Source organism: Oncorhynchus masou, unplaced genomic scaffold (genome assembly GCF_036934945.1).
Source record: "Oncorhynchus masou masou isolate Uvic2021 unplaced genomic scaffold, UVic_Omas_1.1 unplaced_scaffold_712, whole genome shotgun sequence".
NCBI classification, from domain to species: domain Eukaryota; kingdom Metazoa; phylum Chordata; class Actinopteri; order Salmoniformes; family Salmonidae; genus Oncorhynchus; species Oncorhynchus masou.
In genome coordinates this window covers 389,041-402,590 of record NW_027013587.1, presented here as the reverse complement: position 1 = coordinate 402,590, position 13,550 = coordinate 389,041, and the positions used below count along the sequence as shown (strand labels likewise).

The 13,550-nt window shown below is 47.2% G+C and overlaps 1 protein-coding gene and 1 pseudogene across 1 annotated transcript in view; one reads left to right on the top strand and one right to left on the bottom strand.

Annotated features, from left to right (window-relative positions):
• Positions 1-3,616: 3,616 nt before the first annotated feature.
• On the bottom strand, positions 3,617-11,437 carry LOC135537141 (ERI1 exoribonuclease 2-like; annotated as a pseudogene).
• Positions 11,438-11,453: 16 nt separating this feature from the next.
• LOC135537139 (RNA exonuclease 5-like) overlaps positions 11,454-13,550 on the top strand; it is an 18,980-nt gene continuing 16,883 nt past the window's right edge. Inside the window, exons 1-6 of the mRNA XM_064963340.1 lie at positions 11,454-11,559; positions 12,027-12,371; positions 12,592-12,718; positions 12,898-13,015; positions 13,113-13,220; positions 13,324-13,412. Coding sequence (XP_064819412.1) covers positions 12,133-12,371; positions 12,592-12,718; positions 12,898-13,015; positions 13,113-13,220; positions 13,324-13,412 — 681 coding nt within the window. The 5' untranslated portion in view covers positions 11,454-11,559; positions 12,027-12,132. The remainder of the gene's footprint in view (positions 11,560-12,026; positions 12,372-12,591; positions 12,719-12,897; positions 13,016-13,112; positions 13,221-13,323; positions 13,413-13,550) is intronic.

Below are 13,550 nucleotides of genomic sequence, written 5' to 3'. Positions count from 1 at the left end.
TACTGTTCCTCCTATTCGTTTGTTTTCTGGTCACATGGTTCTCTTCTTCGCCGCCGTCATTGGGTTCATCTACAGTAGCTTGGTTCCTAGTTCTGCTTTAACTACAAGAGGGACTGAAAAAAAACTGAATAGACTTACGTTAGCCTTGGACGTAGTGCGACCAAAGCCACATTCATTCTTCGTGAGTGTGGCTAACTATCTAAACCAAAGAAGGCACGCTATTCAAAGGACTGGGAGCTTCTCAATGAATCCATATTGTACACTAGTAATGCAAAGACTGACCGATGTGCAAGACATTTGAAAAACAGTTTAATTTTTCAATGTGGCTAACACACCAATAATCTTTACTGGTTGTTCTGTGTTTGTATGTCTTGCTTTGCACGCTTTGTACAAAATAATACAATGCAGTACTACAGGATATTTCTTAACGTAGCTCTTTATTCGCTAGCTATAACTGGTATCACGTATCTCCAACCAGGATCAACTGACCATGACCTAACCATGTGGGTGATCTTAACCAATCACAGCACAGTATGATACGGCGGTAAATGCATCCAATTACAATTCAGTATGTTTACACACATGAATATTACATCCCCTTCTTTTAAAACAAATAAAATGTTTACATATTACTGACGAGCTCAGGTTGCAGCTGCTGGTTGGTGCTGGGAAGGACTGAACGAAGTCTGTGTCTCATCAATACAACGGTATTCAAGGAGACTGATGTAGGAGTCTCTCTTGTCTGCGTTTGCTTTGTCCATGAGTGATTCAGCAATCTGCACAGATTTGTCAGCAAGGCCTTTACTTTGAGGGTAATGCGGACTTGTGGTGACACGTGTGAACTCCCGTGCTTTTGTGAAGGATTCAAACTCATTGGATTTGTAACAGGGCCCATTGTCAGATATTAAAGTCTCTACAATGCCATGCCTGGCAAAGGCTGCTTTCAGCTTGTGTATCACAGCTGCAGATGTGGTGCTTGTGAAGCTTGTCGAGTTCGAGGGATCTGCTGTCGTAGTCCACTGTTACGACGTGGTCCTCGTTGTTCCAGGGGAACATACCGGTTGCCACGACCTGCCCGGGTCGGTCTGGGATACAGTGAGGTAACACATGGCTCTTTGGTGTTTGGAGGGGCGTCGTTCAATACATATGGCGCATTTACTAACAACGTCCTCTATTGGTTTGCACATTCGGGCCAAAACAAAATGTCCGTGCTCTCTGTGTCTGCACTTTTCAATGCCCATGTGTCCAGCATAGATCTTTGTCAAAATCTCTTCTCTGAGACTGGTAGGAATACTTTTTATTTTATTTAACTAGGCAAGTCAGTTAAGAACAAATTCTTATTTACAATGACGGCCTAGGAACAGTGGGTTAACTGCCTTGTGGAGGGGCAGAACGACAGATTTGTACCTTGTCAGCTCGGGGTTTGAACTTCCAGTTACTAGTCCAACGCTCTAACCACTAGGCTACCCTGTCACCCCGGGGTAGCCTAATGATTTTCTCTCCTTTGAAAATGATTCAGTTGATCTGCGATAGTTCATCACGATGGTTCTAGAATTCTGAGACGCTGTGAGGCCATTTTCTCCTCTCCTCAGGTCATCCATCCTGCATGACTTTCCTCAGCTGTGTGAGTTGTGAGTCCTTTTCTGTTTCTCCTCTCCTCAGGCCATCCATCCATCCTGAATGACTTTCCTCAGCTGTGTGAGTTGTGAGTCTGTTTCTGTTTGGATCTCCTTCAGGTTTGTGTCACTAACTGGTAAGTTGCTGTACACAGTGTGCACTTGCATGTCTGTGCCTTCGCTGAGGCTGCTGTCCTTATAGGTAAGAAACTTCCTGGAGAGTTGCATTCAATTGCCCCTCCATTTCCCTTCACGGGATTTATGGCTGATTTAAGATGACGTCAACCCTGTCACTTTATTTGGCACTTAATTGTGCCTTTTTTTTTACAAATTATTTAACATCTTGAGATGGGAAAATATTTTTTATTAAGTTGAACGTTTGCTTTTTATGACAACGAATTAGTGGAACGAGCCTTTAGAGTTTATTTCAGAAATGTTTCAGGACCTCCGTGACACAAGATGGCGACACGGACCTAAAAAACCTTTCACATTGCATATAGATGGGCTATCGAAGAAGAAACAATGCAGAGTCCGAAACGGGACAGCTAAGGAAGCGTTCATTTACAGGTATACATTTCATTTCCCCTCTATACCTACCGATTGCATACATTAAAGTCAGGTTATAGTATTGTTCCCAAAACAGATCGTTGTAACATGGTGTTGAAGCGTCTTCTATCCGCTCTGCTCAACAGAGCGCAAGTGGTGGAAAAACTGTCCGAGTTGCGACCGATACGACGGGCCGCACAGCTCACCGCGTATGCCTTGATGAAGGCAAAAATTGCCGGAAAAGAAGCGACCACCAAACTGCTGAAGTTGAAAACAGTTCGCCAGATACGACATGAGGCGTCGGGACTGCCTAAAAACGCCGGGGAGATGGGGAGAAAAGCCGGAAGACTCCGGGATTCTATAGTGAAGGATGTGAAAGACGGGATAAGGGACACTTCGAGACAAGTTAAAGAAAAGGACAAATGATGGCGTGTTTAACAACAAACCAAATAGTATATTTTAAGGCCTAAATGACGGCTATCATAATGGTCTTCAGCTCTCAAAAACGCTATTCTGACTAGTATTCAAAATAAAAGCCCGCATTTCAAAACACTGCAATGTGTAGAAATTAATTCAAAAACATTAAAATGTTAAATCAATGTCCATTTTTTGTGTGATTTATAAACAAATGCAAGGAGTACTTTATGGAAACAATTACAAACATGCTTCAAACATTTAAGACCACTATCGAAAAATGTTCCGATTGTTTTTATTCTCTTCAGCCCAAAATTGCAAATATACCAAACAGACACTCTTATCCAGAGAGACTTAAGGTAGTGAGTCATTTACTCTACAAAAGGTATATCATGTGCATTTGCAGTTCCTTTTGATTGTGTTTCAGATGTTCTAATGAATTAATGGTAAATAATGTAGTGTGTCATTTGAGTCACAAAAAAACACTTTCACATTAATGTGGATGCTACCATGGTTACAGATAACCCTGAATGAATTAGAGGGTCAAAGATCATACCCTCAAGACATGCTAACTTCTCACCATTACAATAACAGGGGAGGTTAGCATCATATATATCATACCCCCCAAGACATGCTAACCTCTCACCATTACAATAACAGGGGAGGTTAGCATCATATCCCCAAAGACATGCTAACCTCTCACCATTACAATAACAGGGGAGGTTAGCATCATATCATACCCCCCAAGACATGCTAACCTCTCACCATTACAATAACAGGGGAGGTTAGCATGTCTGAGAAAGTTAGGGGATTAGATCTTTGACCCACTAACTTTCTCACTCATTCACAGTTCATTTTGAAGACGTACTGCCGATTTCACCATTGTTGCGCATGTAAAATATTGGCGGATCTAGTACAGGGCACCAAGAGGGACAATTTGCAATTCCGTCCTTATGTCAGAACACAAAAACGTTTTATAAAATGTCCATTTTGGTTCCGACCTCAGCTGTTAAATTTACAACAATACAGAACCCCTGTAATACAGTTCATGACATCTTTTATTATGACAGTGCCGACCTAAAAAGGGCATTTTACATTTCATTATGACATCATGTCATCTCACATCATGGAGGATCAATTCTATTTAGAAACTGTACAGGATATTGGTCATTGAATGCACCAGATTTAGTATATATTAAAAATACAACTTATCATACATATTTTCATAAAGTACAGTTTAAAATGACACCTTTGTGAGGAGAATCTCAATTGCATTTCCTTGATTCCTTATGTCCTCTCAAACCCATTGGATGAGAAGGAAGGAAATGCTATTGAGAGTCTCCCTATGACCTCAAGCTAACTGATATCTTGTCCTAGACGATGACAGGGGGACGAACAACACTGGAGTTGAGACCAAAACACAGAGCGATGGAGTTGGCAGCAGAGGCTGGTGATTTAGCCTGGAGGAGAGCAGACTCCCACTTAAATAACTCACATCCCTTCCTGGTCCCCCGGGCCGTGTTTACGCACCGTACAGCAGTAGAACGCTCGGCCTTGGTTCGGGCCGCCGTTACACACCGTTAGACGCTTGGCTCGTCGCCCGCAGTCGCACAGCGGGCCGTAATCTTGGTGCTGCGGGTCGGCGGGAGCGAGGAGCGGTTGACGGACGAGGAGAGGACGGAGAACGATCCACCGACAGAAGGACGAGAGACAGAGGAGAGGCAAGAGGAGTACTTGTGGATCGTGAAAGATGCGTTTGGAGTCTCTGCGTGCAGCCTCGAACGTGAAGTCGATGGGTCGGGGTTATGGACGACAGGTCCGGGCCTGGCAAAGGAAAGACTGGATGCAGTGCCGTTTGGTGTCTGTGAAGCAGAGAGGTTAGAGTCACTGCTGGTGGTAACTGGTTTGGGTCTGGTGACGGAAGGATTGGGAAGGTTTGTCGTAGAGGACATGGGTGTGAAGGAGTTGTTTGTTGTGAGAGGTCTTGACCGTGTAGCATGGAGGTTGGAGTTCTGGAGGTCTGGTCTGGGTTTGACAAAGGAATGATTGGATGCTGTTGAGGTATTGGATGTGATAGAAATACTGGATGAAGAAGAGGTATTTGAGGCTCTCGGCTTGTCCTTGTAGATCACAAAGGAGTTGTTCGATGTTGCCGTTTGCGGTCTTGACCGTGTAGCTGAGCGGTTGGAATCATGGGTAACACGTCTGGGTTTGTCGAAGGAGAAACTGCATGAACTATTTGACCCAGAGGTGTTGTATATCCTCGTTGTCGCAGCTTTCGCAGAACTTGCGGATGCTCTCGATTCGTTCTTGTCGATCACAAAGGAGTTTGACGTTTCCGTGTTCAGTCTTGACCGTGCATCTGAGAGGTTTGAGCCAGGGGTAACGGGTCTGGGTGTGACAAAAGAGGAAGTGGACAGACTATTGGGTGCAGAAGTGTTGTAGGTCCTTGTTGTCCCAGCCTTGAAAGACACCAAGTTACTGGAGGATGTTCTAGTATCGGTCTTGTGTACCAGGCTGGTCAGATGTTGGCAGGGCGTGTTGGTGGTATTGGACCGAGGCCTAATGTTGGTTGGACCTCTACCAGGATGTGAATGTACTGGGCTTGGACACAGCAAGGTCCTCCCATAAACCGAGGTATCATCAACATGAAACCTCTGGTTCTCTGTGACATCAGCAACAGAAGCCTCGTCACCAACCGTGACATCCCAGTCCTCCTCCAATACCACGTCGTCGTACGAACCGCACGACTCCGTTTCCACCAAGATGGGCACGTCCTCCTCCATACTTCCTTGTTCCGGGTTAAGGGTCGGGTCTGGCTGGGGTAGATGGGTCATGCAATTCACAGTGGTGGAGACCAGAACGAGGCTGTTGTTGTAGTGATGAGGAGAGGGGATATTGAAAGTCATAGGAGAGGAGATGGACCGTATGGTTCCGATTCTAACTGTTCTGCTACTACCACCACACATTGGAGTGGTCAGACCATTGAGAAGGGTCTTTGGTGAAACAATACTCTGATACTGAACAGGTTCAGCGGTTAAGTTGGAGTTCACCTCTGTGTTGGGAACCATGTTGTCTGCAGGCTTGGGTCGTGTCTCAACAACGTCCGTGTTGCTAACTGGCTTGCTGTTGGGTCGATTTTCAAGATGGCCGCCGCCGCTCTCCCTGTCGTCTTGGAGGGTTTTTGATAGTGGTTTTGTTATCCCTCTTGTTGCCAGGACAACCATCCCCTGGCACGTTCCCATTTCCAAACAGGGGTTTGGTCTTCAAAGCGCCTGAGAGGTAAACAAATCAAATAAATCAATACATTATCATTTTTCTCCCCATTTTTGTTAATACGATCTTGTCTCGTTGCTGAAACTCCCCAACGGGAGGCGAAGGTCGAGTCATGCGTCCTCCAAAACATGACCTACCGACCCGCGCTTCTTAACACACGCCCACTTAACCCAGAAGCCATCCACATAAACTGACGACCGAGGTCAGACTGCAGGCGCCCGGCCTGCCACAAGGAGTCACTAGAGCGCGATGAGCCAAGTAAAGCCCCTCCCCCCACGGCCAAACCCTCCCCGAACCCGGGCCGATTGTGCGCTGCCCTATGGAACTCCCGATCATGGCCGGTTGTGAAACAGCCTGGGATCGAACCCATGTCTGTAGTGACACCTTTACCACTGCGATGCAGTGCCTGAGACCGCTGCACCACTCACAAGGCCCAAATCCCCCAAACATTTTTAACCAACTTTATGGATAGTCAGTCCAGTAAACAGAGGAGTAATATTCACTAGAAACCAAATGAAAGAAAACTGACCCGCAACAAGGACTCCAATAAGAAACTAATCATTGCAAAACCTTTTACATGGCAAAATGTTTCACTACGGTTTGCACTAATGAATACAACCCAGGTGTGTATGGAACGGGGGGGGGAGGAGTCACCTGCGTAAGTCTTTACGGGAGGAGGAGTGGGTGTTCTGGGGCGTGGACAGAAATCCAAGGGTTCAATGTAGTTCGCCACTGGGTGAGTCTTTAGGGGCGCAGTCCAGTAGTCCAGGGATCGTCAGCACAGTGGGGTTGTTAGTACTGGGGGTGTAGGAGTGGGGGGTTTGTCAGGGAGCCACTCACCCTCTCCAGACTGCGTGTAATCTTCATCACAGAGCCATCCCTCATCATCCTCCAGGCCAGGTGGGCAGTGTTACGGGCGTCGTCCAGACCTGCAAATAACATTCAACAAAAAATATTTTTGTGTGTCTAGATTTTCAAAAAATGCTTAAGAGAAATATTAACATTGTTTTATATGAATTTGATTAATTGTTGCTTATGGGCTTCATCCAGACCTTCAAACAATATGTATATTATTCACAGTAACTGACAATAATGACTGGAGGTGTGTGTGTTTTGATCCTAATGTTATTAAATTACTTGTGCTGAGAATGCTAATCGCTAGCCAGCCACTTGTGCTGAGAATGCTAATCGCTAGCCAGCCACTTGTGCTGAGAATGCTAATCGCTAGCCAGCCACTTGTGCTGAGAATGCTAATCGCTAGCCAGCCACTTGTGCTGAGCGATTAGTACTTTTTGAGGATGGTTCGATTATTTTTTTAACGAGCCAGGGTTTTAGATTATGTGGGATGCTGTAACACAGAATCCAACTATTACTAAAAATCCCATGATGGTAGGGACTGCCCGTTACTGATCATCACCTATTAACCATTTATTCACTTCACTCTAATAAAATATATTTCAGTTGTTGCGTATTTAACATTTGGTTGATCTCTATAGAGCTGCTGCCTATGCTGTCTGACAAAAATCACTATTTTTGTAGTTCCTCAAAGTAAACAAGGCATACTTTTCTGACTGCTGATTACCAACTATCAATCACTTAGCTCGTAAAGCAACAGCTGCTCTCTTCAGCCTCTTTCGTAGCAGGCATAAAATAAAACAGACCGGACAAGTAGAGCAATGGATTATGGTTATTGTAGTTAATTAACACATAGTTTAGCGCATACAATGTGGAATATTGGCCTGTTGGAAACTACAACATCACGCAGTTCAGGCCGGATCCGACGCATCTCCATAGCAACGACACATTGAGCTCACAGAAAAAAACGAAATGGAATTTAAATAATTGAACCTGTCAGTCAATAAGTTTTTTTTTTTTTAAACACGAATTTCTGTTAATTTTCAGCACTATAAATGATAACAGAGAGATGTTTTTGGTCTGTGTGTACCTGAGTGCTCCCGTCCAGAGAACTGTATCCCTAGATCCTGTAAAGCTCCATTCAGTCCCTTGGGTTTTCTGTTGTAGAACAGCTGAGAGAGAGACACACACACACACACACGAGTTAGAATGGGTTAAGAGCATCACACACACACAAGTTAGAATGGGTTAAGAGTATCTCACACACACACACACACACACACACACACGAGTTAGACTGGGTTAAGAGTATCTCACACACACACACACACACACACACACACGAGTTAGACTGGGTTAAGAGTATCACACACACCACCTACCCTGTACGTCGCTCTCAGGTCTATCCAGCTGTTCAGAACAGCAGGTTTGTGGAGCTGCTTCCGTTTACACTCATACAGCAGACACACCCCCAGGTCCCAGTCTGAAACAATAGAACACAGATAGTCAAGTTGAACAGGGTTATCCCCACTAAATGTTTGAGACTGTACTAAAGTGTGCAAATGTCCTTATTTTCTCTAAACCTTAACAAAGAATCCACTGGAAAGGCATTATATAGTCAGATATGAGTCCTGGGCCGACAGAGAAAGGCAGTATATAGTCAGATATGAGTCCTGGGCCTACAGAGAAAGGCAGTATATAGTCAGATATGAGTCCTGGGCCGACAGAGAAAGGCAGTATATAGTCAGATATGAGTCCTGGGCCTACAGAGAAAGGCAGTATATAGTCAGATATGAGTCCTGGGCCGACAGAGAAAGGCAGTATATAGTCAGATATGAGTCCTGGGCCTACAGAGAAAGGCAGTATATAGTCAGATATGAGTCCTGGGCCTACAGAGAAAGGCAGTATATAGTCAGATATGAGTCCTGGGCCGACAGAGAAAGGCAGTATATAGTCAGATATGAGTCCTGGGCCGACAGAGAAAGGCAGTATATAGTCAGATATGAGTCCTGGGCCGACAGAGAAAGGGAGGGAAATAAGAATTTCTGATTTTCGTATCAAAACATTTCTTCCCATTTGAAGGTGACCCAGGTAACCTTTCCTATCCTAAGCTACAATACCTGACCAGGTGACGAAGGCACAGGGGCGCTGCTCTGCGCCTGGAGCCCTCTGGTCCCTGGGGAAGACCACACCCCTCTGGTGCTCCAGAGTCTGCAGCCACCGGGAGAACCGAGACAGACAGATGTGGAGGGGAACCCCGGCCTCCACCTGTAGCTGTAGACAAAATGAATAACAAACCGAGTGAGGAGGGGAACCCTGGCCTCCACCTGTTGCTGTAGACAAAATGAATAACAAACAGAGTGAGGAGGGGAACCCCGGCCTCCACCTGTTGCTGTAGACAAAATGAATAACAAACAGAGTGAGGAGGGGAACCCCGGCCTCCACCTGTTGCTGTAGACAAAATGAATAACAAACAGAGTGAGGAGGGGAACCCCGGCCTCCACCTGTTGCTGTAGACAAAATGAATAACAAACAGAGTGAGGAGGGGAACCCCGGCCTCCACCTGTTGCTGTAGACAAAATGAATAACAAACAGAGTGAGGAGGGGAACCCCGGCCTCCACCTGTTGCTGTAGACAAAATGAATAACAAACAGAGTGAGGAGGGGAACCCCGGCCTCCACCTGTTGCTGTAGACAAAATGAATAACAAACCGAGTGAGGAGGGGAACCCCGGCCTCCACCTGTTGCTGTAGAAGAGAAACTAAAGGTTTTCTAACACACACACGGATGTTGGCTAATGCTTAAAATATTGTTACCATCCTGTTGAACAGGCCACAGGGAAGAAGGGTGTGTGAATACCTGTGTGATTCCAGTGAGCTCGGTGCAGAAGTCAGACAGTACGGGGTGCTCCTGTGGTTGAACGTACGTATGGAACTCTGACTCCACCTCACCTGTACAGGTGTTCAGGAGAACAGCAGGAAACTCAACTAGATGGGGGAGGCAAGGGGGAGGAGGGGAGAGGGGAGGCAAGGGGGAGAGAGAGGAGAGGGGGCAAGGGGGGGGGCAGGGGGGGGGGAGGAGGGGAGGGGGCAAGGAGGAGAGGGAGAGAGGGAGGCAAGGAGGAGAGGGAGAGAGGGGAGGCAAGGAGGAGAGGGAGAGAGGGGAGGCAAGGAGGAGAGGGAGAGAGGGGAGGCAAGGAGGAGAGGGAGGAGAGGGGAGGCAAGGAGGAGAGGGAGGAGAGGGGAGGCAAGGAGGAGAGGGAGGAGAGGGGGCAAGGGGGAGGAGGGGGCAAGGGGGAGGAGGGGGCAAGGAGGAGGAGGGGGAGGGGGCAAGGGGGAGGGGGCAAGGGGGAGGAGGGGAGGGGGCAAGGAGGAGGAGGGGGAGGGGGCAAGGGGGAGGAGGGGAGGGGGCAAGGGGGAGGAGGGGGCAAGGGGGAGAGGGAGAGAGGAGAGGGGGCAAGGGGGAGAGGGAGAGAGGAGAGGGGGCAAGGGGGAGGAGAGGGGGCAAGGGGGAGGAGAGGGTGCAAGGGGGAGGAGAGGGGGCAAGGGGGAGGAGAGGGGGCAAGGGGGAGGAGGGGGCAAGGAGGAGGAGGGGGCAAGGAGGAGAGGGAGAGAGGGGAGGCAAGGGGGAGAGAGAGGAGAGGGGAGGCAAGGGGGAGGAGGAGGCAAGGAGGAGAGGGAGAGAGGGGAGGCAAGGGGGAGAGAGAGGAGAGGGGAGGCAAGGGGGAGGAGGAGGCAAGGAGGAGAGGGAGAGAGGGGAGGCAAGGGGGAGAGAGAGGAGAGGGGAGGCAAGGGGGAGGAGGAGGCAAGGGGGAGAGAGAGGAGAGGGGAGGCAAGGGGGAGGAGGAGGCAAGGAGGAGAGGGAGAGAGGGGAGGCAAGGAGGAGAGGGAGAGAGGGGAGGGGGAGGCAAGGGGGAGGAGGAGGAGGGAAGGGGGAGGCGAGGAGGAGGGAAGGGGGAGGCAAGTGGGAGAAAGGGGGAGGACAATAAAAAGTGCAATGGTTACAGTATGTAGGTATGATTTTACCACAAATACTGTGAAAGTAGTGTATCCTTACTAATCTCCTGCCAGTAGCTGTTCCTCCCTCTCCAGCATGTGGATTCGAAGTCGATGACAATCAGATATGGGAATATTTGATCTGGAAAGTAGAAAGTCAAAAGTGATGGAAGTTGAACGAGACGTCATTGATTCAAGCAGAAAACCAAACATGGAGGGCGTTTGAAAAGACTCTTACTCGATGTTAGTGGTTTCTTCTGTCCAGTTGATGACCGACTGCGTTTCCTCACGAACCCTAATTGTCTGTTGTTTTATGGAAGACAATCATCCTATCAGTTTTGTCATCCCCTGCTACTGTGAATATTACTCGTTGTACTTTTATGTTCATGGGAGCGCTAAAAAACATTTGAGAATCATGGTAAGTCGGCATTTGAATTACATTGTTTCTCGGCTAGTATGGCTGTCTAGATATATATTAGCTAGAAAGCTAGCCAACGTTACTTACTTCGCCAGTTTCTTTGTAGACATGTCGTTTTCTTCAGGCCACGGACTCAACTTCGTTACGAATAGTCTACATTAAAATATAAACAATGTGACAACCGAAGTACGACTTCAAAAATAAAAGTACCAGGTTAAAAATATCGCATACAACTTCATTAATAACAAAGCAGTGTTGGATTCGCGGTGATCTTCTTTTGAATTCTCGTCTCATCGGTGATGCTGTGCTGCGCTCGACTGGTTTGGGCTGAAAGGGAAAACAAATCGAGCAGGAAGCGATGATCGATCAGCAGCATGGAAACCTTGAAACGTGTGAGGCGAAGCAGGAAATCTTCACAAAACAGATTGACCCACTACGAGGTATTGATCTTTATTTGCACTTAGTCACACTGTAACTTGTTAGTAGATGTCGGACATGCTATACTGTATTTACTTATTGTTTGCGTATGGATAGGATTGTTGTGGTTTTGTAAATAAAACAAGTCACGATCACTTCTCGTCGACCGAGTCGAGATGCAGTAGTGTAGAGTTTGATCCCCAGTAAAAAAAAAAAAAAAAGACAAGTCAACGACATAAGGAAGACTTATTAAATAAATAAAAGCAAATGTCATGGTATTTTGTCACGGTTGGGACTGTTGCTAGGATATGATCGCTCGATGTATCTTCTGAAAACTCCGTTGGCTGATACCGGGTTTGATCCATAAAAGCAGGATTAATAAAGTAGCCAGCGAAACTAACTGTCCTATTCTGAAATAACTTGATATTTTCCAAAAGTAGACAAAGCTAACATGATATAATTGACTTTCTTCACTCGGATCCATGTCCAGTTTGAGTCACAACAACGAGCCAGCCAACACAGCTGCTGACGTTCATGAGAACTTGTTCTCAGAGCTACAACCTTCCTTCATCCAACCTGGGACTCCCCGTAAGCACATGGAGCCACAAGTCTGTCTCAAGAGAAAGAGGGAACCTTCCCCAACACCAGAGAGTAGTAAAGGAGTGAAAGAGACCGAGAGTAACCGAGTTCCAGAGTCTGAGCACCGTTCCGGTTCCCGACCCCCGCGGCTCTCTCTGCCGTTTGACCGTCTCCAGGAACCGGTCACGTTGAAAGATCTGACGGAACTGCTTCAGTTTGCTGCTCTGGGGAACACTGGTGGGCTGAAACAACCCAGGTATGTTAGCTAGCTAGCTACAACAACAATAACAACAAACACCTCAAAACGTATTTTTAGATCAGAGTCTAGACTCTCGAGGCAATAACACTACTCCATAGAGATGGACGTCACACCACGACAGGAACTGAAGCAAACATTGTGCCACAACAACAACATGATAGATATGTGTGGATGGATAGGTGACAACATCAGTGTTATTGTCTTGTATCTGTTTCAGTTGGTGTCGCCTCCACCACCAGAAGAATGTGTCAGGGGTGAGCGTGATCCTTCTAGAAGGACTGAGCCAGGCCCACTTCTACAGACACTACCTGCACTTTAAACACCTCCGCACCAAGTACACCTCTGTAAGTCAAAGACCAAATGGCACCCTATTCCCTACATAGTGCACTACCTTTGACCAGAATCATATGGGCCAGAAAGTAGTGCACTCTATAGGGAACAGGGTGACATCTGGGACACGGACTATGTCAGTCATATTGCATAAGATTCCACCGTGACATGCCCCCCCCCCCTCTGACCTCAGAGACACAGTTATACTCCATCGCCTGGCAACATGATTTCTGAGATATTTAGCAGTGAAGTTGTCAACAACAGTCCTGCCGATGCGCTAGGAGACCAGAAGAGCGCTCAGCCAGAGGGAGGTATGTATGGGTAGCCCTGCCTGAGACTTAAAAATCAGCCAATTTCCTCTTGGTCTAATTGTTAGGATGTTGATTTCCGGTGTGTGTGTGTGTGTAGGTCTGCAGTGGCACCCAGTGATCAGGAAGTTTGGTCTGGAGACCAGAGGGCTGACTGGATACCTCCTCACCCAGGAGGAGATGATCAAGAAACACTTCCCTGTCCGCGGTGAGACACACACACTGGACACTCACACACACTGGACACTCACACAGGTCTCTCTCTCTCTCATGTCTCTCTCTCTCATGTCTCTCTGTGGTGTGTTTTCCAGGTATGCCTGGCAGTGAGGGGTTTGTGTGTACAGACAGTGACGACTGTGTGACTGACAGTAGTCCTCTCTATGGGCTGGACTGTGAGATGGTGAGGACACGACTGTGTGACTGACAGTCAGTCATAGGGCTCTGGTTCAAAGTAGTGCACTACATAGGGAATAGGGTGCCATAGGGCTCTGGTCTAAAGTAGTGGACTATAGAGGGAATAGGGTGCCATAGGGCTCTG